We start from the raw sequence: 26,283 nt of genomic DNA, 5'->3' as shown, positions 1-26,283 counted from the left end.
GCGCTCGCTCGCCCCCCTTTCCTGGCCGGCCGGGTAGCGTGCTCGCACAAGGGTCTGGTGTGGACTTTGGGGGAACCCCCACGCCGATTTTTTTCGGCGTTGGGGTTCCCCTTTAAGCCCATTCCAGGCGGCGGAGCCCGCGACGTCTCCTTCGCGGGCCCCGCCTACCTGTACACGCGCTCGAAATGGGCGGATTTGCCTCCTCCTTACGTGGGCGAGTCCGTTCATTTCAAAAGTTGAGCGAACTGTTTGGCAAACAGTTCGCTGAAACAGTCCGCTCGTGTGTGGGCAAGTCCGCTCATGCAAATTTTGAGCGGACTGTTTGCCGAAACTGTTTGACGAACAAGGTTGGGCAAACAGTCCGCGCGTGTGTACGCGGCCTTAGATACCTAAACCCCATCTATGAGAGGGAAACCTAACCTAAACCCTTTCTTACGAGATTTCCAATCATGTGATGCTTGGCATTGCCAACGCGCGGAAGAACATGACTTTTCCGCCTGCCACAATTCCTACTCCTGCATAGACCTCTTTCTTACAGATCAATGGCTCCTACCAAAAATCTCTTCCTCGATCATTATGACCGTAATGTGGTCTGACCATGCTCCATTCTACATAACTATAGAAGACTGCCCAAAATCTAACCCATCTTTCCTGTGGAAGATGAACTCCCATGGTATTCCAGTCATCTTCCTATGCCAAAATAGTGAAGAATTCTTTCAGATGTTCTTGAAGTATCAACAACGACTCAGTCTGCCAACCAGCCATCCTATGGGCTGCGCATAAAGCATACATGCGCGGGGTATTCATCAAACTAGGTGCTAGGGCAAAAAGAAAGAGGAGGTAGCACGTTGAAAAACGTACTACTGAAATCCAAAAAACCAACCTCTTAAACAAAAGATACCCCCCCCCCCCTTAAAATTTAATTGGGCCGATTGCGCCTGGAACTTAGAACACTATTACTGGACAAATTTGGAAAACAGCAGAAACGCTTAAATGCTTTTATACCTCGGGAAACAAAGCGGGTAAACTCCTATCCCACTTAAGATATGTTGGTATTGCGCTGCCCCTATATTAAATAACCCTTCGAGGGTGATAAGTATAATGCCTAGTTACATAAATCAATAGTGTAATATAAAAAAATATATATAAATGTCTACTGAATAATATCAAAAAGTGCAAAGTGCTACATTAAATAAAATAAAATAAACACACCACAGAGGTGATAGAATACAAATAAATTAAAATCAAGTGAACAAAGGTAAGTAACTAAAAACAGTCTCTTAAAAAAAAAATACTATTTTGATAAAGTGCAGAGAAAAAAAAAAAAAGTAAACGCACTACAGAGTCAATTGAAAACCTCCACGGAAACACAACTGCTTCAATTGAGTGCAAAGCCAAAAAACAGTGAATTGATCATAAAGTGCCAAATGCGTCTTATAAATGTGCAAATAAGTAAACACTCTCCAGAGGTGATATAAGTGAACCACCCTAATAATAAACAAATGATATACAAGAAAATAAGAAAGAGTATACCTAGACCAAAAAAAGAGGGTACCCTCTCCTGATCACATGGAAATAAACTTTAGAATTAAACAAAAAATATATATAGTAGTAAACGCACTACAGAGCCGGCTGTAACATACGTTATATCAGAATGAATCTGGCCTCTATAGATTAAATATACATATTGAAATCCATCAAAAAGAAAAAAAAAAGAAAAAGATATAAATATTCAAGTCCATAAATAAATGATGAAGTCACGTGGTGTGATGTCACGAGTAGGGACGGGAAGGAAGCTGACTGTGGATGTACTTTCTGCTGATTACTAGAAAAAGGCTTTTTTCTATCTATTAATGTGTGAGTACCCTGTGTATGAAAATTTTTAATAAATGCTATTTGTGAAATACTACACTATGGTATTCACTCTCTATTAATCTATTGGGTCCTATGGAGCAATAAGAATAAAATTCAAAGGAGAAGGTGACCGAATTTACCAGGAGAGAAGACATATAAAGAAATCTATATACCTCTATGCGAATCCCTCCTTGCTATAGGTAAGGGGCCACTGCCCACTAAAGTGTGATCACAGCGGTATTAAGCACTGGGAGATCCACACCTCAGTTGAATTTGCACAAGTTTGCACAAAGCACTTGCACTTAAAGGAGACTGTTGTTTATTTATGGACTTGAATATTTATATCTTTTTTTTTTTCCTTTTTGATGGATTTCAATATGTATATTTAATCTATAGAGGCCGGATTCATTCTGATATAACGTATGTTACAGCCGGCTCTGTAGTGCGTTTACTACTATATATATTTTTTGTTTAATTCTAAAGTTTATTTCCATGTGATCAGGAGAGGGTACCCTCTTTTTTTGGTCTAGGTATATTCTTTCTTATTTTCTTGTATATCATTTGTTTATTATTAGGGTGGTTCACTTATATCACCTCTGGAGAGTGTTTACTTATTTGCACATTTATAAGACGCACTTGGCACTTTATGATCAATTCACTGTTTTTTGGCTTTGCACTCAATTGAAGCAGTTGTGTTTCCGTGGAGGTTTTCAATTGACTCTGTAGTGCATTTACTTTTTTTTTTTTCTCTGCACTTTATCAAAATAGTATATTTTTTTTTTTTAAGAGACTGTTTTTAGTTACTTACCTTTGTTCACTTGATTTTCATTTATTTGGATTCTATCACCTCTGTGGTGTGTTTATAAATTTTTTATTTAATGTAGCACTTTGCACTTTTTGATATTATTCAGTAGACATTTATATATACTTTTTTATATTACACTATTGATTTATGTAACTAGGCATTATACTTATCACCCTCGGAGGGTTATTTAATATAGGGGCAGCGCAATACCAACATATCTTAAGTTTCATATTAAGTGGATACGGTGTGATCCATTCCGGTAGTAGCAGCAGCCCCTGACATTTGATAGATCACCAGTGGTAGCGCAGGAATAAAACACTATCATTTTAAACTCCTATCCCAGCTGACCAAGGGCCACCACCCTAAATCTCATATTCCCCATCTATTCCACCTAACCTCCGAAGAACATTTAACCAAACCAAAAGCGATAGCTGATGCATTTAGCACCTGCTACAGGTCCCTCTATAATCTTAAAGAGGATCCCTCCATATTCCAATCCACCCCCGCTGATATCCGGTCATCCCTTGACACAATAAAACTTCCCAGTCTAACAGCAAATCAACTGGAAAATCTTAAAGCGGGATTCCACCCTAAAGTGGAACCTCCGCTGATCGGACCTACCCCCCCCTCCGGTGTCACAATTGACACCTTTGACAATTGACACCTTTCAGGGGGGAGGGGGGTGGAGATACCTGTCAAAGACAGGTATTTTCACCCACTTCCGGGCATAGACTCCCATGGTAGTCTACGCCATTTCCTGCCCTGCCGCGCTGTCTGCTGGGACACACACGGGTCCCAGTGACAGAGCGGAGATTTCCTATTGCGCGGTGCGGCTCGCGCATGCGCAGTAGGGAACCAGGAAGTGAAGCCGATTCGCTTCACTTCCTGATTCCCTCACCTAGAATGGCGGCGGCAGCAGCCGAGGCCCGAGCGGTCGATCGGCCTCGGCTGCCGGCATCGCTGGAACCCGGGACAGGTGAGTGTCCATTTATTAAAAGTCAGCAGCTGTAGTATTTATAGTTGCTGGCTTTTAATATTTTTTTTTTGGCGGAATCCCTCTTTAACAAACCTTTCATTTGTGCAGAAATATGCACAGCTATCACATCTCTCCCGAATAATAAATCCCCGGGCCCAAAAGGCTTTACTGGGGAATATTATAAACATTTTAAACACATTTTACTGCCCCATATCTCCAGGTTTTTCAATGCTGTTGCTTCCTCATCATCTTTTCCCACAGATATGTTGAAAACTTTAATTGTGGCTTTGCCGAAGCCAGGAAAGGACCCCACCTGCCCCCAAGATTTTTGGCCAATCTCCCTTCTAAATCATTGTTTAAAACTATACGCCAAAATTATAGCTAATCGCTTGGTCGACCTCCTCCCAAATCTCATACATCCTGACCAATCAGGATCCACAAAGGAGCGCCAAACCTGCCGCATAATCAACATAATCCACCATGCAGGTAAATCCCAAGTGCCTTCTCTGCTCCTCTCACTGGATGCAGAAAAGATATTTGACAGAGTGCACTGGTCCTATTTACAGATGACATTGCAAAAATTTGGTTTCCAGGGGTGCATATTGTCTGCCATTATGGCTCTGTACTCTAGACCAACAGCTCAAGTGTATTGCTCAAATATGTTATCTAAACCATTCCAGATCACCAATGGCACCACGCAGTGGTGTCCTTTATCCCCTCTCATTTTCAACTGGAATTGCTGGTGAAAAAAGTGCGATCTAACCCAGACATATTTGGCTTCCACACTGGCTTCACCGAGCACAAAATCAATTTATTTGCAGATGATGTCATCCTCATGCTTTCACAACCAGCTCCCTCCCTGGCTTCGGTACAGCTTGTACTATCTGAATTTAGTAAAATGTCCTGTTATAAAGCAAATTCCACCAAATCCACTATCCTAGACTTGGATATACAGCTTTCACTCAACATCAGTGACCCCCCTCAGACTGGCCTGGCAGGGCTGTCACTGACCTCCTCTCAGGTGCACCATGCAGATCTCAGTCAGTTGGCTTCAGCTTGGTTGCTCTGGTTTTATTCTATAGTCTCCTCACCACAGTCCACACACGTCTGACTTCTCCAATGACCCCCATCCTGGCGGTACTCCTATTCTTGACTCCTCTCCAGACTCCCTCAGAGACTGCAGACATGATACAGGAGATGTCAGAGGTTGCGGACATGATACAGGAGATGGTTAGAGACTGAGGACATCATACCAAAGATGGTAAGAGAATGCAGACATGCTACAAGAGTTGGTCACAGACTGCTGACATGATACAGCCTTACTAGTTCCCATCAAATGCGGCCTCACTGTGCCCATCAAATGCGTGTGCCGAGGTCAGTAGTATGTAGGGCGGCATACAGGAGTCAGTAGCATGTAGGACAGTGTATAGCGGGCAGTAGTAGGTAGGGCAGTTCGGGTGATTGGAGTGTTCGGTAGCTGCCTTTGTGTTCGGAAATGGAATGTCCTAAATGGCTTTAACCCCTTTCATACTCAGGGTGTCATTACAGATTGAATCAGGAGGGTTGGGGTGTCGGGAGAGCATAATACTGGGGGGTCAGAAGGGTATGGCATTGGGACACTAGGAGGGCTGTGGTGTCAGGAGGACTAGATGTAAAATTGCATGGTGCTGTGGCATCAGGATGGCTGGAGTGTTAGGAGAGCACAAAAGTTTTTTAATGCATAGTGGCACCGGAAAGGTGCAGTGGCGCTGATCCCTGCCTGCAATCCTCTCTCACCTTCCCACGTTGTATCCTGGGATCGGGGAAGAGGGCTGGTGGTGATGAGCATGCAATATCAATATTGGAGTGCTCCCCTGACAGCCTTCCGCTGCCAGAACTGCTCATAATAACGGAGCCCTGACACGCCACTGAAAACACTATTGGCCTCCCTAATGGCGTCCAGATAACAAAAAAGAGCCAAACAATTCTTTGGCGCTTTTTCCAATCACACTAGCCAAAATCGCAAAAGCTTGCAACCAATTGGCAAATGTGCGAGGGATAAGGCAATACCTCCTCTTCTCCTCCTCCTCTTTCTTGCTGTCATCAGGCTTCACCCAGCCCAGGTTAAACTTTTCCAGCAGAAGCAATGAAAAAATGTCCACATACTCCCCTTTCCAAATCTTGTCCCTCACCTCAGGCTTAAGGTGAGCACCCAGGGGTCCCTCGAAGCACATGTAGACCTTGCATTTTGCAGAGTCTGCCAGCCTCACTTTTTCTGAGTCTTTCCCGTCCTTAGACTTCTCCACCACCAGGGCTACACTACCCGATGTGCCACTCTCCGTCTGCATCTCTGCCCCAGAACCCAACTGTACCACTGGGAAAGGGGGGACTCCATGCACCGACTCCTCCAGCACCCTTGGCGGATCCCCCGACATCTCTTGCGCCACCCCCTGAACAGAACCACCCTCCAATTTTTTCAACAGTTCCCTGAGGCTGGACAAAACATCACTAGCAAGCATATCACTCCCCTGTACAAAATCCCTAGACCTCCATGACTCCTGACCCCTGCCCCAGCAGAATTGCACTCACCAGGCTGCACTGGGCCAGGGACCCCCCCAGCCGCAGATCCAGACTCCCCCCGCTGCCTCCTGAATGTCCTCCTCCAGCTCCCCGTCCTCAGAGCTGCTGACCTCCACTTTTGACCAGACCTCTGCCATAGCGGGTCCCGCCAACCTCCAGACCACAGAACTTCCTCTCCCCTCATCTGCCGCAGGTGATTCCCATAGAGTGTCCTCCGGGCCGCTTCCGACCTTCTGCTGCCTCTGACGTCCCGCCAGTCCCAGGCCCCGACTGAGCCCGGAGATGCGTGCCGCTGTCTTTGTCCTCCCAGGGCAGATGTGCCCTCCCATGTCACTCCTCCGACCCCTGTGGATTGCCGCCAGCCGCACCTGGAGACAAGCTGGCATCCACAGACAGCACTCTCCCCTATTAGGCTGTCGCGTTGACCGGAGTATCCCCTCCTGCTCTGGAATCTGGATGATGGAGGGTGGGATTGGGGCCACACGCCGGTGAGTGCCCATCCCGAGGGCTCCGCCTGAGCTGGCGATTCCTCCCAGGCTCACCACTCACCGAAGCCAGCTTGTGCTTGGCAGGGGGCCTGAAGGGTCCGATGGCGGGCTCTCATTGTGGTGCTGAGCTAGAGGGGTCCTGTCAAGACTGAAGCAATCTGAGCGCGCGGTGTGGCAGACCCTGGCTGAGTGGAACTCTGCCGGACCCCTTGTAGAGAAGCTGCTACCTGGCTCTGTACCCATGCTGAGCCATGAATGTCTGCTGCAGCCCTGAGCTGGGCCAATAATTGATCTGTTTCACTCATTCTTTTTGCAGGGCAACTGACACAGATGCAGGCTACACAGCATGTTCGTCCAACGATTTCTGCTCTGCAACTGCTGAAGCCTCACCTACCCAGCAGCTAACACTAAGCTCCCCCAACCCTCTTCTCCTTGGCCAATCAGGTAGGGGCCTGTGATTAAATGAAAATATCTTTTGTTAATCCCCCGTTGGCTGGTTACCCTTATCACCCTGTCATGTATCCCCTCCGCTGAATATGTGCCTACTCAGCTCCAGTCCTGTCTTTCTGGTGGAGAAGCACAGGTGTGTAACAAGAAGGTGAATCAGCTGGTTGACAGAAGAAGCAGTGATGGTGACAGATGACAGGTGCTACTTCATGCACCTCTTCTAGCAGTAGAGTCTCCATACTGGGGCCCACTGCAGTACAGGATCTTCATAGGGACAACCTGGGCTGGATTGTACAATGCCTTGTGAAATTAAGCATGTGGGCTTCTCTTTGTGCCTACAAGTGGGTCAAGTTAAAGATGCAGTGTAAAGTTATAGGCTGGTGGAGTAAAGTGTGTGCTTTGTGCCACTTTCTCAAAATGACTTTGCAGTCTGGTGTGGGGGCAGGTGGCAACAGACCTATTGGCTGGCTGAAGAAGAGATGTGGTCCTTTGGTAAGTGTGTGTAGGGCCTAAAATGTCAAGTGGCCTCTGGGCTGAAAGTGTTAATGCCCACACACAGGAAGTAAGTAACTTAAATGTACAACTAAGGCCGCGTACACACGCAGGGACTGTTCGCCCAACTTTGTTCGTCAAACAGTTTGAGCGGACAGTCCGCTCAAAATTAGCATGGACGGACTTGGCCACACACGACGAACGAACAGTCCGCTGAAACTTGCGCGATGACGTGAACGGCACGTACGACGGGAATAGAAATACGACGTCCTATACACTGTAAGGCAACCTTCGCCGTGTAAATCCTTTCTGAGCATGCGCGGAACTTAGTTTGCCGAACAAGCCTACACACGGGCGGACTGTCCGCTCAAACCAAGTTTCAGCGGACAGTTTTACGGAATTTCCGAAAAACTTTGTTCGTCAGACTGTCCGCTGAAACTGTCCGCTGAAGCCCACACACGAGCGGACTGTCCCCTGAAACACTGTTCAGCGGACAAAGTTGGGCGAACAGTCCCCGCGTGTGTACGCGGCCTAAATTTGCTTGCAGTTCCCCAGTGGCCCCTAGAGACATTACGTTGAACCTCCCAGTCCCAACATCTTATGTGGGCCAAGAGCCCACAAAGTCAGGCATTGCTTTGGAAAAATGTATTATAACTGTGGAGCAGGACTTAGGCCCACCCTCACATAACATAGTACACTGCACACATCTCACTATGTAATCCATACAATGCAATATATAATTTTGAAGAGGTAAGGAGTACCTTAACTCTGACCTGTGGATAAACTTAAAATTTACAAACATCACAAGCATGGGTTCAGGGCATGCTAAAATGTATTTTATTTTATTTTTTTACTGCATCCACAGGTTATGTTTATTTGTTGTCAGTTTTAAAATGTCAGGTTTAATATAGGAAATACACTGAAGTATAGGAACTTATTTCAAATGAAGGTAGAAGATAATGACAAGTACTTACATTTTCATTCCTGTAAACTCTGAGAATACATTTAAATGTATTGCCATATCCTTGGCCAGCTTGTAATCGAGCCTTTAAATACAAAGGTACAAATTAATATTAACTTATTTTTTGGATAGCTTGTTTTACACGTTATACTGTATACTGTTAATAGTTTCTATGAAAGTCAACGATAAATTATTATTATTATTATTATACAGTATTTATATAGCGCCAACAGTTTGCTCAGAGCTTTATAACATGAGGGTAGACATGACTGGTGTATTGCAGACTTACCGGCTGCCGTGACCAACTTAATACTACCTCACCAACTTTAATACAAATAAGACACCAGACCTTTATGGGTTTTAAATGGCCATGGCAGCCTTTTATTAACAATAAAAAACATAACCATAATATTCATCCTAACTAACTGACTCTCTTAGAGCAGGTATTTGGAGGTGTGCATGGTCTACCAAATATGCTGTATCAAGCTACCTTTTTATACCATGGTCCCCAGCCACGAATATCCCGACTCAGGGACAATTTGTAACACATTACCAACCTGATACAGTCCCAATACCATTCTTGTCTTACTGACGTCACTTAATTCGGGAAGGTACCCATACCACAGATGAGCCGCTCCCACCATTCTCCACATAAAATTTTAACCATGCCCACCTTCAAAACCCTGAGACCCCTGCCCGCTGCTATGACACCAAACAACCCCCCCCCCCTTTCATTACCAAACAACTGGCCAACCACACCACACACACTATCCAAGACAACATGCCAACAGGGAACTTAAGGGAGGGAGGGAAAATTTGCTTGCACTGCCTGGCTCTAACTGACCCTAGCTTACTCCTCACACTGCCTAAACCCTCATTGACTCAACTTGCTCCACCCTACCATGCCTTACTATTATCCAATGGCTGAGGACATTAATTATTAAAATATTTATTTTCAAAATCTGCCTAACTACAGCCTATTTGTGCCGGATTTGTGCAAGTACATTTTTCAGTTGAAAACACACATCAGTGCCCACACAGTGTCACAGTGCTCATCACTGTTAGTGCCACAGTGCCATCTGTCATCAGTGCCATCTATCATCAGTGCCAACTCAGTGCCACCTGTCAGTGAAACCTGTCACATCAGTGTCACCTGTCAGTGTAATCTGCCACATCAGTGCCACGTGTCATCAGTGCCATCTGTCACCAGTGCCATCTGCCAGTGCCACGTGTCATCAGTGCCACTTATCAGTGCCATCTGTCATCAGTGTCACCTGTCACATATGTGTCACCTGCCAATCAGTGTCATCTGTCAGTGTTACCTGCCACATCAGTGCCATCTGTCACCAGTGCAATCTGCCAGTGCCACGTGTCATCAGTACCACATATCAGTGCCATTTGTGAGAATGTCACAAAGATTATTTTCAGCTGAGGAGGCATACTATATTCTTGCCGCCGACGAGCGCAACAGGGAGCTCTCCGCTTTGGATTTCTCATATTCGGACTCTGAGTCTGACGTGGACTAAGAGCCTATTCCAACCAGTGGAACACTGACAGCCTCAGAGGAGGATGAGAGTCCGCCCGCCAGCTGAAGTGAGGAGGCAGTGCCATCCACCAGCACCGCAATGCCATCCACCAGCACTGCACTACCTCGGCAAAGGCCAAGTACCAGTGGAGTGTCACCTCAGTCCCAAAGGGTTAGGTCCCATGCCAGCCTTCCCTATTCCCTTCAGAACCCCTTATGGCTTCCTCCCAATTCAGGAGAAGCTATCCTTCCCCCTTTTTCACTGCCCAGTCAGGAGTCCAGGGGGACACAGAAATTTTTTCACCAATCGTTTTTTTCAACCTTATTTTACTGAGGACATGCTTGCATCAGTTGTGGCCTAGGGCAACCTATATGCCCAACAATTTATAGCAAGCAACCCAACGTCCTGTTATGCCCGTCCCTACGAGTGGAGAGCCCAAACAGTGGAGGAGTTAAAAAAAAATTGGGCCTCACATTCTGTATTAGACTAACGAAAAAAATATTTTACGTTCGTATTTGTCTACCCTCCCCATCCACCACATGCACATCTTTTCCTCAGTAATGCCCAGGACCAGATATCTCATGATTATGAGATTCCTACACTACAATGATAATACCCAGTGCCCTCCCCGAAATGACCCAAATTTTGACAAGCTTTATAAAATTCGACCATTACTCAATTATTTTTCTGATATCTTCCCCCAGTTGTTTACCCCCGACCAACACATATGCGTGGATGAGTCCCTTGTCAAATTTACTGGCAGGCTGGGCATAAAATAATTTATTCCCACCAAAAGGGCCCGCTATGGGGTGAAGATGTACAAATTATGCAACCGAGCTACAGGGTATACCTATGCCTTCATGGTATACTAAGGGAAGGACACCCAGCTACATCCCCCCAAATGCCCAGAATACATTGGATCGAGTGGGAAAGTCATTTGGGAACTCATAAATCCACTCCTGGAGAAAGGCTACCATCTGTATGTGGACAACTTTTATACAAGTTTGCCCCTGTTCCGCAACCTTCACAGAAAGAACACTCCAGCATGTGGCACCGTAAGGAATAATCGGAAGGGTTTTCCTCAAATCCTCATCAACAAGAAGCTAAGAAGAGGGGAGATGGCGAGCTTACGGAATGAGGAAATTCTGGCTGTGAATTGGAGAGACAGAAGGGATGTATACGTTCTTTCATCGATCCACAATAATACCTTAGTGGAGATCAACAGGAGGAATGGCCGAGTTCAAAAGCCAACATGTATCCACCAATAGAACATGTTCATGGGGGGTGTCGACTTCAACGACCAGATACTCAAACCCTACCTTGCCACAAGACGAACATACCAGTGGTATAAAAAAGTATCCATTTATTTGTTTAATTTGGCCATATACAACAGCTACGTTATTTATCACAAATCCACTGAAAGCCCCAAATCCTTCCTTGGCTACCAGGAAGAAATCACCACTGCCCTTGTATTCCCAAACGGCCTACCAGAAACCATTCGATCTGATGTGATTAGCAGACTCTCTGAATGCCCCTTTCCCCAAAAAATCCCTCCCAAACCAACAGGTCAAAAACAGCAGAAAAAATGCCGGGTGTGCTCCAAAGGAGGAGTGAGAAGAGACACCACTTTTTATTGTCCCCAATGTCCTTCCCAACCAGGCCTCTGCATAGTTAGCTGTTTCTGCCATTACCATACTTCACTACATTATTAGTGAAGTGTGGTAAACATAACCCTCACTTCCTGCCATTTACCTTCACACCCCTTATGCCTCTACTTGCTCTGTAACTGAACCTGGCTTGTTATTCAACCACGCTTCTGCCTACCGATTCTGTTTATACCTCTACCTTATCTGGAACTGACCCTGGCTGCTTGTTCGACCACATTTCTGCCTTCCTATTCTGTTCATACCTCTGCCTGATCTGGAACTGACCCTGGCTTGTTATTCGACCACGCTTCTGCCTACCAATGCTATACATACCTCTGCCTGATCTGGAACTGACCCTGGACTGTTTGACCATCCTTTTTTCCTGCATCTTGGACTGATCTTGTACCATGCCACTGGACTAGTGGGATTGATAACACAGGGGTCTCACATATGTTAGGGGCTCCAGAATTGTTTTTCTGGATGAAGACATTTTTTTTTTTTTCTCATTCCTAGATTAGGGTCTGGAGAAGCCTCTGCCCCTGTCCCCATTCCATCCTGAATGAGGTCCTACTTTTGCCTGCTGCCTGTAGGACCTATGCCATCATGCCTCTGCCTGACGCATGAATTGACCACACCACATGGATGGACCATGTTCCTGCCTACTACCAGGATCAATATTTTGCCACTGCTGACAATCTCTTCCTGAACTCACAATGGAAAGTGTTCCTGTCTGTTGCCTGGACAATTGTGTTCGCTTTTACTGACCAGTACCTGCCTGCTGCATGGACCAGTGCTATCCTTATGTGGATAACTGTGCTACTAAAACCACAGGTAATCATTTTTTTAACCTTTGCTCAGCAGAATGTTTGTTTTTTGAGGTGTAATTCTTGGTATGTGCATGCTATGTGTCCCTAGAACACCTGACGGTGTTCCTTGTTTGTGGCCAGGCTGTGTAACAGTCTCACACATGTGGTATTGCTATACTCAGGAGGAGTAGCAGAATGTATTTTGGGGTGTAATTTTTGCTATATATATGCTATGTGTTGGAAATATCTTATAAATGGACAACTTTGTGTAAAAAAAATGTGTTTTCATTTTTTTTCCACATATTCCAAAAACTTCTGGAAAAAAAAAAAAAAATCAAAAGACTCACTATGCCTCATAGATTATACGTTGAGGTGTTACCTTTCCAAAATGGGGTCATTTTGTGAGTGTTTCCATTGTCTTGGTGCTCCAGGGCCTTCAAAAGTGTAATAGGTGGTTGAGAAATGAGAAGGTGCTATTTCAATGTTGGGCCTCTGTATGTGGCCAGGCTGTGTAAAAGTCTCACACATGTGGTATCACCATACTCTGAAGGAGTAGCAGAATGTATTTTGGGGTGTAATTTTTGCTATCTACATGCTATGTGTTGGAAATATCTTATATATGGACAACTTTGTGTAAAAAAAAAAAAAGTGTTTTCATTTTTTTTCCACATATTCCAAAAACTTCTGGAAAAAAATGAACCATTCAAAAGACTCATTATGCCTCATAGATTATATGTCGGGGTGTAAGCTTTCCAAAATGGGGTAATTTTGTGGGCTTTTCCATTGTCCTGGTGCTCCAGGGCCTTCAAAATTGTAATAGGTAGTCAACAAGTTAGATGTGTCATTTATGCTCCTAGAACACCTGATGGTGCTCCCTGCATGTTCGGCCTCTCTATGTGGCCAGGCTGTGAAAAAGTCCCACACAAGTGGTATCACCATACTTAGGAGGAGTAGCAGAATGTATTTTGGGGCGTCATTTGTTTTATACACATGCCATGTGAGAGAAATAACCTATCACAATGACAATTTTGTGGAAAAAAAATCTTAATTTTGCAAAGAATTATGGGAAAAAATGACAACATAAAACGCCTCACTATGCATCTTACTAAATACCTTGGAGTGTCTACTTTAAAAAAAGGGGTCATTTGTGGGATATTTGTACTTTCCTGGCTTGTTTGGGTCACAAGAAATGAGATGAGCCACCAGTACTTCAGGTGTGATCATTTTTTTATGATTTGCACCACAACTTGTAGACTCTCTAAGAGCCGGTTCACACATGGGCGACTCAGATCCGACTTCAGGTCGCCCCTAGTCGCCTCAGGTCGGACAACATTTAAAAATCAATGTAAGTAAATGAGAGCCGTCTTAATGCACACTACTGAAGTCGCTCCGATTCAGAAAAGGTTCCTGTACTACTTCAATCCGACTTATAGGCGACTGGTACCCATTGATTTCAATGGAGGTCGCCTCCAAGTCGGATCTCCGTCTATACGGAGGCGACTCTGACAGAATTATCAGCTCTCAAGAGGGAACTCCACGCCCTTAGGTCTGGTATGGATTCTAAGGGGAACCCCCTACGCCGGAAAAACGTTGTGGGGTCCCCCCCCAGATCCATACCAGACCCTTATCCGAGCACGCTACCCGGCCGGCCAGGAAAGGGGGTGGGGACGAGCGAGCGCCCCCCCTCCTGAGCCATACCAGGCCGCGTGCCCTCAACATGGGGGGTGCCTTGGGGAAGGGGGGCCGCGCGGCCCCCCCCACCCCAAAGCACCTTGTCCCCATGTTGATGAGGACAAGGGCCTCTTCCCGACAACCCTGGCCGTTGGTTGTCGGGGTCTGCGGGCGGGGGGCTTATTGGAATCCGGGAGCACCCTTTAATAAGGGGGCCCCCGGATACCGGCCCCCCACCCTATGTGAATGAGTATGGGGTACAATGTACCCCTACCCATTCACCTGTGAAAAAAAATGTAAAAAAAAACACACAACACAGGATTCAAATAGTTTATTGCACAGATCCGGGGGTCTTCCGTCTTCGGGGGTCTTCTCGCCGGACTCCTCCGCTATATTCTGCTAGCTCTTTTGTTAGCGGAGGAGCCCGGCTTTCTTCTTCGTCGCCGCCGCCTTCTTCTTCCGACTTTGGGGGTCTTGTCCCCCTCTTCGGTTCTTCTTGCCGGGCCACCGCTTCTTCTTCCAGCTCTTTTACTAGCAGTGGCCCGGTCTTCTGTCACTGCTATCACCGCTGCCTTCCGTTCTTCTTCTTCTTCTGGAGATGTTGACTCAACGCTCTCTCCGGCCGCAATGCCAGGAACGCGGTGCGCGGCGACTTATATAGGGACAAGGGGCGGGGTCAACGGTTGATGTCACATGGTGACCCCGCCCCCTACGATGTCACAGTCCCAGACGATGCTGGGACTGTGACATCGTAAGGGGGCGGGGTCACCATGTGACATCAACCGGTGACCCCACCCCTTGTGCCTATATAAGTCGCCGCGCAACGCATCCCTGGCATTGCGGCCGGAGAGAACGTTGAGTCAACATCTCCAGAAGAAGAAGAAGAACGGAAGGCGGCAGTGGCGGCGACGACGGCGGCGACGACGGCGGTGGCAGCGACAGAAGACCGGGCCACCGCTAGTAAAAGAGTTGGAAGAAGAAGCGGTGGCCCGGCAAGAAGAACCGAAGAGGGGGACAAGACCGCCGAAGTCGGAAAGAAGAGGGCGGCGGCGACGAAGAAGAAAGTTGGGCTCATCCGCTAGCAAAAGAGCTAGCAGAAGATAGCGGAGGAGTCCGGTGAGAAGACCCCTGAAGACGGAAGACCCCTGGATCTGTGCAATAAACTATTTGAACCCTGTGTTGTGTTTTTTTTTTTAACATTTTTTTTCACAGGTGAATGGGTAGGGGTACATTGTACCCCATACTCATTCACATAGGGTGGGGGGCCGGTATCCGGGGGCCCCCTTATTAAAGGGGGCTCCCGGATTCCGATAAGCCCCCACGCCCGCAGACTCCGACAACCAACGGCCAGGGTTGTCGGGAAGAGGCCCTTGTCCTCATCAACATGGGGACAAGGTGCTTTGGGGTGGGGGGGGGCGCGCGGGCTTGTGCTACACTTTTAGTTTAGCTCCAGTCTGGACTGGGCTGGGAGGAAAATCAGTCTAGTGCCCCCACAAATCAACTGCACTGCTGCTGGTATAATAATACTGGCAGGGCCATCATCATGGGGGACAGCCTATACACATGTAGGAGGCTTGGGCGGTGGACCCCAACCAATGAGTTATTGTGTGGGCATGCAGCGTTCCGCAACTGGGGGGGCTCTGCTTCTAGTTTTTACTGTCCTATCATAACAGCGAACCTCTCACCTGAGTTCTCAGCTACAGAGAGGCAGAGGCCATGTCGGGAGGCTAAAAACTGTCAGAAAATTAGCTGACGGGCTCTATAGCCAAATTGGAAGTGGAAGGAAATACCTGCAAATTAAGGAACTTTACTGCCCCCAAGACCCTCAGAACTAGTGTCCCCACTGGAAAATGTCAGAGCAGGTTTTAAATGTGGGGGGTGGCCTTGACAGGAAGGGGTGGGGTGGGTCATATTTAAATTAGTGGGTGCACGAGTTTACTCCGGCCAAGGGCACCAAAAACTCTAAATGCACCACTGCATAGAAGAAACTTTAAATACCTTTTTGTGCATGTAAGTAATCCTGCCAGCTGTGGCTCCCATACATAAAAATTCACTGGGCCTTACCAGTTCAGCAACAGGGCTGGAGATAGAGTGGGGAACTACTTACTTATTTTTGGGATCAAGAGGAGTAATCCTCCAAACATGGATCCTGGCTGGCCAAGAAAGAGAGGGATGAGCATGTGCCCCCCTTTTATTCCTAAACCATACAGACCACATGTTTCAACATTGAGGCTATCTTGCCAAATACCACCCCTACCATGTGAATGAATATGCAGTACATAGTACCCATACTTGCTCATTAAAATAAAAATGTAACCTAGAAATAGATACACTCGAAACATTTTAAAAGTCATTTTTTTTATAAAAATAAAAATCCCCAACAATGTTCCTTATTGTACATCCCTTGTCAATCAGAATGCCTGCCACCCAATAACTCACTGAAAAAAGACGATGATCTGGCACACATGACCAATCCAAAGGGTACCACCAACTGAATGGCAGCTCCCCAAGCTGCTATAAGCTATATTATGGAAGAGGGGAGGATAGTGGTGACATCATTGCCTAAATATGGTCAGTGACTATATTTGGGCAGTGATGTCATGGCTATCCTTGCCCCTTTACTTACTTAGGCAGGCTCATCCCTACTGCACTGTCCCTATAGTAAACCTGAAGTATCCTCCTGTACTTCTGATGTCACCGCTACTGGATTCAGACTTCACCATTGGCGCATCCATACTCTTCAAGAGAGTGCTTGAATGACATCCCATGAAAACACTTTATGAAAGTAATGGGAGATAAAGAATGTGGGGGGGGGGGGGGGCTTTTAAGGGACAAATGGCTGAAGCTAGTATGACAAAACCACTGTTTCTTTCAGAGCATATGCAGACATCTAATCAATAGATCCTGGCATGTTCTAAATACATGGGTACAAAAAAGTACATTGTTGCTCATGGTTACAATGTGTAGTGACATAGGACAGCACTTTTCAGAGGAACGCTGTACTTTAATTATTGCACACAGTGAAGGCTCATCTCTAATGCCCTGTACACACGGTCGGACTTTCCGACAACAAAATCCATCAGATTTTTTCAGATGGATTTTGGCCCAAACTTGTCTAGCATATACATGGTGTATACATATGTGATATAGAACACATACGACTGGACTATAAACGGGCCAGTAGCCAATAGCTTTTGTCTCATAATTTATTCTGAGCATGCATGGCACTTTGTCCGTTGGAATTGTCTACACACGATTGGAATTTCTGTGATCGGATTTTGTTGTCGGAAAATTTTAGATCCTGCTCTCAAACTTTTTGCATTGGAAAATCCGATGGAAAAAGTCAGTTGGAGCCCACACACGGTCGGATTTTCTGACAACATGATCTGATCACACATTTTCTGTCGGAAATTCCGACTGTGTGTACAAGGCATTAGTTTGGGAAATGCCTTAATACTAGATTTTTCACATGACTGCAGTCTCTGCCTGGTCCCAGACATTAATGAGCATGCCCCGTGCGAAAGATATCCGTGCATGCAGGGCGAAATAGACCCCACCAATGTAGTCAACAGGATACGCCCACCCCAATGCGCCTGAAGACCACCAGTAAAGAGACCGTGGCTGTAATTAGTTAGCAAGAACGTGTTCAGGCTTAGTAACTTAGAAAGTAACTGCTGTGCTATGCTGTGTCACCAGACTGGCTGGATTTATGATAAGGGGCATATATAACAACCAAAACTCTGAAGCGTCCCAGATCGCCACATGGTATGCTATGCGTCTGAAATTGCTATGTTGCAAGAGATACTTCCCTGGAAGAAGCATATTTCAGTGCTGCATACAGGCCTTATGTCCTGGCTGATTGTGGGATTTGCCCACTGCAGGCTACGTGACAGAGAATAAATGCAGATAATCTGCCCATCCTGTCAGAGGTGGAATATGAACTTCACCCTTTGGGCCACATGCCACATTTGTGGGTCTATTCTCTATCATTGGATGGAAGGGACTGAGGAGCTGTCAGCGAGAATGGACTGCCATTTCCCCCAGATATCCCCTCCTTTTAAGTCCCTCCATCACTGATAAAGTCCCGAGCTCTCTAACCTCTCTGAGCTTCGTTGTTGGGCAGAATGCCCATGAGTTGGCCTTCCCTGGGGAGAAAGGGGTCGAGCAGCCAGCTGAACCACCTGCCTCAGGAGAATTGTCCATCCAGAATGATGGCGAAGTGACCATCTGCTTGAAGGATTCTTCAAGTCCTCTTGTCACTGCCCCTCTGGCACCAACAGTGGCAACAATGCCTCCTGCACCCTTTCCAGACACCACCAGTTATTTGGACGTGGCAGTTCTTGACCAAGAGGTACTACTGTCTCTACCTCTGCAGCTGCTTCACCAGTTTTACCAGAGTCACCACAGCCTTCAGGGTCTGTAAAGCACTAAGGAAAACTACAAATGGTTAACTGGCCAAGAGAAAAAGAGGAGTGTAGTTGCCAAGAGTATCCAAGCAAAAGTTCAAGACACAAGCAACCAGTCATTAGACATGGTACCTGGTAAAGTGACAGGTCAGGGCGGCATTATCTGGCTCCCTTCGTATCAGTCGGTATCTAATAGCAACTGGATCCGAACTTGCATTATGGAGGTCCATGGCCTGGTCACGAGGTACAGGAAGTAAAGAAGGTAACAAGTGCATGCATGAGGTCTATGCCAGGTGCACGGCGGGACCACATTCTGTTATTGAGAGTGAGTTAACAGAGGTATGTTGTATTGGTGGAGTAGGCGCAGGCTCAGCACGTCTGTAATAATGTAACATACATCAAGGTATAGTACCGTATATACTCGAGTATAGGCCGACCAGTTTCACCAGCATCACCACAGCCTTCAGGGTCTGTAAAGCACTAAGAAAAACTACAAATGGTTAACTGGCCAAGAGAAAAAGAGGAGTGTAGTTGCCAAGAGTATCCAAGCAAAAGTTCAAGACACAAGCAACCAGTCATTAGACATGGTACCTGGTAAAGTGACAGGTCCTCTGGTAGCAAGGGCGGCATTATCTGGCTCCCTTCGTATCAGTCGGTATCTAATAGCAACTGGATCCGAACTTACATTATGGAGGTCCATGGCCTGGTCACGAGGTACAGGAAGTAAAGAAGGTAACAAGTGCATGCATGAGGTCTATGCCAGGTGCACGGCGGGACCACATTCTGTTATTGAGAGTGAGTTAACAGAGGTATGCTGGATTGGTGGAGTAGGCGCAGGCTCAACACGTCTGTAATAATGTAACATACATCAAGGTATAGTACCGTATATACTCGAGTATAGGCCGACCCGAATATAAGCCGAGGCCCCCAATTTACCACAAAAAAACTGGGAAACTTATTGACTCGTGTATAAGCCGAGGGTGAGACATGCCTGTCCATCCCTGTGTGTCCATCCATCCCTGTGTGTCCGTCCATCCCTGTGTGTCCGTCCATCCCTGTGTGTCCGTCCGTCCATCCCTGTGTGTCCGTCCATCCCTATGTGTCCGTCCATCCCTGTGTGTCCAGCCCTGTGTGTCCGTCCATCCCTGTGTGTCCGTCCATCCCTGTGTGTCCGTCCATCCCTGTGTGTGCAGCCTTGTGTGTCCAGCCTACCTGTGTCCCGAGCCTGCGTCCCGAGCCTGCGTCCCGAGCCTGCGTCCCGCCTGCGTCCCGAGCCTGTGTGCTTCTGCCATGCCAGGATCGCCGCTCTTCTCGTCTGACAGATGGCGTCGGCGCCTCGGCAGCCATTCCACTGTTCAAAAGCCGCGCCTCCGTCTGTGATAGGCGGAACACTCAATTTCCCAGCAGTCTGTGTTCCGCCTATCACGGACATCCTCTCATCCTCGTCCGTAGTATGAGGATGAGCGGATGTCCGTGATAGGCGGAGCACTGACTGCTGCGAAATTGAGGGTTCCGCCTATCACAGACAGGGAGGCGCGGCTTTTGAATAGTAGAATGGCCGCCGTCTGTCTGCTCGACACGCTGATCGGGCAGGCAGACGGCGATGACTCGAGTATAAGCCGAGGGGGGCACTTTCAGCCTCAAAAAAGAGGCTGAAAATCTCGGCTTATACTCGAGTATATACGGTATGTAGTGACATGGGATGTTTCAGTAGAACTCTGTACTTTAATTACTGCACATAGTGAAGGCTGCCTAATACCTTAACCGCTTGCCGACCATGTCCTGCACATATACGTCGTCAGAATGGCATGGCTCCTAACAGTGCCCGTGGCACCCACGGACTCCATGTCCACAGGGATACCCGCGATCGTCTCACGAAGCTGAAGAACACAGCATCTCCCTGTTCTGCCTAGTGACAGGACACTGATCATCTGCTCCCTGTCATCGGGGGCAGCAATCAGTGTCGTGTCACTGCTAGCCCATCCCCCAGACAGTTAGAATCACTCCCCAGGACACACTTAACCCCTCCCCTGCTCCCTAGTGGTTAACCCTTTCACTGCTAGTGGCATTTTTACAGTAATCAATGCATCTTTATAGCATTGATCGCTGTATTAATGCCAATCATCCCAAAAAGGTGTCAAAATTGTCTGATGTGTCCACCATAATGTCGCAGTCACAATAAAAATCATTGATCGCTGCCATTACTAGTAAAAAAAAAAAATTATTAATAAAAATATAATAAAACTATCCCCTATTTTGTAGAAGCTATAACTTTTGCGCAAACCAATCAATAAACGCTTATTGCCATTTTTTTTACCAAAAATATGTAGAAGAATACGTATAGGCCTAAAGTGAGGAAAAAAAATGTTTTTATATATTTTTGGGGGATATTTATTATAGCAAAAAGTAAAAAATAATGCTTTTTTTTAAATTTTCACTCTTTTTTTGTTTATAGCGCAAAAAATAAAAACCGCAGAGGTGATCAAATGCCACCAAAAGAAAACTGTATTTGTGGGAAAAAAAGATGTCAATTTTGTATGGGAGCCACGCCGCATGACTGCGCAATTGTCAGTTAAAGCAATGCAGTGCCGAAGCGCTAAAAGGGCTTTGGTCTTGGGCCAGCAAAATGGTCAGGGGCTTAAGTGGTTAATGTTCTCACAAGACTGCAATCTCCACCTGGTCCCTGGCATTGATCAACATGTTCCACGTGAAAGGTACCCTGCGTGTAGGACAAAGTTCATTACAGTGCACAAAGGGGTTGATTGACTAAACACAAATAGGCTGTTCACTTTGCAAGGGAAATTGCACTTTGCAAGTGAATTTGTCCATGAGCTTAATGAATAAGGTGAATCTTTGCTGACTTTCACCATTCGTATGCAAGCAAAAATGCTGTTTTTTTATTTTCTTTACATATCATTAGGTATGGTTTAAAAAGTGAAACTTCATCACATTTAGGAAGCTCTGGGGCAAACTCAGAGTGTTTATTGGACAATGTTATATTCTGGTGAACACTGATCTATAAATCAGTAAAAAATGCATGTAGAGTGTCTTTTTGATAAAGATTAGTTATTGTAGCATTAATATTACAATTGTACGTTTATGGTAACAAGGGGCATAACATAGGCAGACTAATTCTAATCAGAACTCGAAAGAATGCAAACATGTAATGAAAACATTATTAGTGCCATGTGCACAGTGAGTGCAGTGTGCAATACATACAAAATAGAATACAATTATATACAGAACTTACACATTTCCTTTACACTACGTACCCTATTAATTCAAATTTTTCTGCACTTGTGTGCTGTCTCCTGAATATACCAACTAGGTGCTCACAAACCTACTCCCAAGCCTCAGAAAAATTGAAAATTGTATCAAATACCATAATTTTCCTTTTCTGACACCAATCTATGGCAGCATAAATGTAATATACCTCCACTCCTATATCCACTCAGAGGACCCGTTAAACCACTTCAATACCAGGCACTTAGACACCTTGCTGCTCAAGCCAATTTTCAGCTTTTAGCGCTTTCACAATTTGAATGACAATTGTGCTGTCATGTGACATTGTACCCAAACAAATTTTATAATTTTGTTCTCACAAATATAGCTTTCTTTTGGTGGTATTTAATCACCTCTGCGATTTTTATTTTTTGCTCAACAAATAAAAAAATACTGAAAATTTTGAAAAAAAAACACGTTTTCTTTGTTTCTGTTAAAAATGTTTGTAAATAAGTAAGTTTTCTCCTTCAATGATGGGCACTGATATGGCTGCACTGATGGGCACTGATAAGGTGGCACTGATGGGCACCGATGAGGGGGCACCAATGAGGTGGCACTGATGGGCACTAATGATGGGCACTGATAGGCTGCACTGATGGGCATTGATAGGTGGCACTGATGGGCACTGCTCGGTGGTACTTGTATGCAGCACTGATGCGCACTTATAGGTGGCACCAATGGGAACTCATAGGCGGCACTGATGGGCACTCATAAGCAGCACTGATGGGTACTTATGGGTGGCACTGATAGGTGGCATGGATGGGCACTGATAGGTGGGCACTGAATGGGCATGGATGGGCACTGATAGGTGGCACTGATGGACACTGATGGGTGGCAATGATGACACTAATGGGTGGCACTGATGACACTAATTGGTGGCACTGATGACACTGATGGGTGGCATTTCTGGGTATCACTGTTCTCTTTTAGTACATACTGGTGCCAATCAGTGCCCATTTGTGGGCACTGATTGTCACAGATTGAGCATTCATTTGAACATTTGAACATGTGGATGGCCATGGGGTACTTCCCTGGTGGTCCTAGTGGCAACCCTGGTGGTCCAGTGTGGTCATCCGAGGAGGGACTGCACTGATAAACAATCAGCGCAGACCCCCCCATGAGGAAAGCTGCCGATCAGCTTTCCTCTACTCGTGTCTGTCAGACGCGAGTGAGGAAAAAGCCGATCACCGGCTCTTTCTATTTACAACGTGATCAGCGGTGATAAAGTCATATAATCTTGATGTAATCAGAGAGGGCATCCACCTCCTGAGTGGAATGTGTTATTCTGGTCAGGATGAAGAAATGTTCTGCGGAGTGATGTCTGAAGCACCAAAAGCAACAGACTTTTACTGTAGATGGCATGCACGGATACCAAAATACCGGCTCTTGTGCACACACTGGCCCCCATGAACTTTCATCGGATTCTTAAAGGGGTCCATAGCTCAACAAAGGGCTGTTCACTTCAACAAAGTACCTGCGTTCAGGTCAAAGACCGACAATGAGGAACCTATAACAGGGAACATTTTTTTCCTCTTATTTTTCAGCAATAACAGACAATCTATGACAGTGTTGCCAACCTCCTGCAGTATTTTTTACTGACAAAACATGGAAAATTTTATTGACAGAGCAAATTTTTTACTGACAACCTGAAAAATGACAGAACTCCTATTAAAAATTAAGACAATCGATATTTAAACAGTATAAACACAATATGGAAACACTGACCATACCCATAACAAGTAATATGCCTGGGTTACACTTAAAAAGTCAACACAGCATGACAAATAATCAGCACCTGATATTTACAGAGTTGTAAAAATCACAGATTTTTACAAACTCTCCATAAATTTACTGATGGTTGGCAACCCTGATCTATGGCAGATTTTCAGTCTGCTAACCAGGTCCTATGAATAAATCAAGCTTTCTTTGTTACAAGAATGGCTGTTAAGAAGTTTGATTATCTGTAAACAAATGCAAAAACTATGTTATTAATGCCTTTGCTTCTGCCCTTATTATTGGTATTACAATAATCGTGCTTGAGTTGTGACTGACAGTATAGCGCAGGTGAGGTGTGGCGGGGATTTGATCTGGTGTGTATCTGAAATGCAAGACATGGAATATTTCTAAGTTAAAGTGTTGTTATTTTTTTTCTATACATAATAAGAAGTACAATATTTGCTTTTATATCCTGTTCTTTTTGTCATACTATAACATTATAGCATCAACAAAATATGATTACCACCAGAGAAATGCAGTCTGCTTAGCAATGTAAAAATTGTCTAAAAACACTGCCAAACATGAAGAAATCACATACCTTAACAGTGTCCAAAGGATGTCCAACAATAACACTAGCAGCGCCTGCACATAAAAGAAACAAAAAAACAAACAAAAAAAACAGTATTAAGTTATAATACTGTTCGTCAAAAAGTAATTTGGCAACACAAAATGGTCTGACTGTCACACATTAGAAAATTAATAATCCTAAAGATCGGTGAAATATGTAAGAGGATATTATTGTGAAAAATAGTGCAAAGAAAGAAATGTGCTTACCTCCAAGATATCCAGCTACAAAATCATCTATCTGGACCCTTCCCATAATGGAATTTTGTTCCGTAGTTTATTCTCCTTTGCAAATGCAGTACTTTTACACACAAGCACATGTCCTGTCAAAGTGTATTTGCTTTCTTCCAGTCCAAAGGTTTTTAATGCACAAAACAAATGTGTTCTCCTGGCAGATGCAGCATCGTGTCATCTGATTTTTTTCTACCAATGTCAGTAACAGTTTACAACTTCAATCTTTTATTTGTATTACAATAATGTTAAAATAATGTGCTTTCGTGGAGTGTGGAGAAGTCCATTGAGGGCTGAAAACTGTCACTGTGGCTCTACCATGTTTAGTCCACAATGCATCATATGTTTGGAAAAATATGTAAAATTTTCATAAGAGACATTTGCACAACTTTTTCTACTTTTTTAGTGACCATAAAAGCAGAATTAGTTCAAAGAGAATTAGATATTCCGCACAAGAGATGATTATTTAAAGCAACCATTGAATTGACTATCTTCTGTAACATATTGGTCACTGAGTTAATTTCTGCTCTGATAAGAGTGAGACCGTATTTTCTGAGCTTACAGTCTTTTCAGATTATGTCATATGCCTGCTTCCTTGCACGTTTAAACTTTATTTTCTGTATTTTTGTTTAATAAACACATTCATCCATCCAGTTCCTGAAATATGTGATAACTTTAGGTCTTTAAGAATGTCTATCATTATATATTTTTTTACTGTTATGTTCTTTATGGGACAAAGTACATATAGGTGTTGATTTACAAAAACTGCAGAGTATTATAGACAGACCATTTAATATTGGGTCTCTAGTTTGTGACAGACCATTTAGTATTGGGTCTCTAGTTTGTGCCTCAAAATAGTAAAACACACAATAAAAACTGTTAAAACTGAAAATAAAATGTCAAAATAAATGTAAAAATGTCTTTTTAGCCAATAGGCATTGATTTACTAAAACTGGGGAGTGTAACATTCTCTCCAGTTTTAGTAAATCAACCCCATAATACTTTGACCCATGTATTGTCCCTCAGTCCCTACACCGATAAAAGACAGCTGCAGAATCGGTCAGCACTCAGCTCAGCAGCACAGCAGTCAAGTATAATATGCTTTCTATATTTGAAAGAAAGTATATTATACGTGTACAACCCTATATACTGTACACCTATACCAGTCCTTAATAGGACCTTTGTGGACCTAGTAGCTAGTGATTTGCGGACTGTCCCTCAGTCCCTACACCGATAAAAGATAGCTGCAGAATCGGTCAGCACTCAGCTCAGCAGTCAAGTATAATAGGCTTTCTATATTTGAAAGAAAGTATATTATACGTGTACAACCCTATACACTGTACACCTATACCAGTCCTTAAAAGGACCTTTGTGGACCTAATAGTAATAGCTAGTGATTAAACTGACTGTCCCTGCTCCACACAGCGTCCTGTCCCTACACTAACAAAAGACAGAATGTAAAATGGCCACCAGACCAGGTCTATTTATAAGGTAGGGGGAATGTCCAATTATCCATGTGCTGAAATGTCTCAATTGGCTGTCCTGTACCCCATGATGGATGTGTCATCATGGGTCGAAGTTCTTTCACAATGTAAACGCATATGGCCGCCGTTCGAACAGCGACAGAAGTCCGCCAGTTTAGTGAATCGCGAACGAGCAAAATTTGCCACGAACTGACCCCCGGGCGAAACGCAAGGCCATCCCTATTTACATATACAATAAATTATTGTGCACTCTCTACGGTTGAATGTTCCCTATGGAGAACCCGTCAGGAATACCTCAACTGTGATGTG

At 45.0% G+C, this 26,283-nt stretch overlaps 1 protein-coding gene across 2 annotated transcripts in view; it reads right to left on the bottom strand.

The window, feature by feature from the left end:
- SLC25A48 (solute carrier family 25 member 48) overlaps positions 1–24,648 on the bottom strand; it is a 146,777-nt gene extending 122,129 nt beyond the window's left edge. Inside the window, exons 1-3 of one of the 2 annotated variants that reach the window (XM_077474018.1) lie at positions 24,470–24,648; positions 24,234–24,277; positions 8,596–8,667 (exon numbers count right to left, since the gene is read on the bottom strand). In XM_077474018.1, coding sequence (XP_077330144.1) covers positions 8,596–8,667; positions 24,234–24,277; positions 24,470–24,515 — 162 coding nt within the window. In that variant the 5' untranslated portion in view covers positions 24,516–24,648. The remainder of the gene's footprint in view (positions 1–8,595; positions 8,668–24,233; positions 24,278–24,469) is intronic. The other variant, XM_077474017.1, reaches the window with a different exon arrangement.
- Between the last annotated feature and the right edge of the window lie 1,635 nt (positions 24,649–26,283).

The sequence above is a fragment of the Lithobates pipiens genome, unplaced genomic scaffold (assembly GCF_037356315.1).
Source record: "Lithobates pipiens isolate NorthernLeopardFrog02 unplaced genomic scaffold, aLitPip1_a1.2 Scaffold_8, whole genome shotgun sequence".
Classification (NCBI taxonomy): Eukaryota; Metazoa; Chordata; class Amphibia; order Anura; family Ranidae; genus Lithobates; species Lithobates pipiens.
Note: the sequence above shows the minus strand (reverse complement) of the source record. Positions and strands in the feature narration are given on the sequence as shown.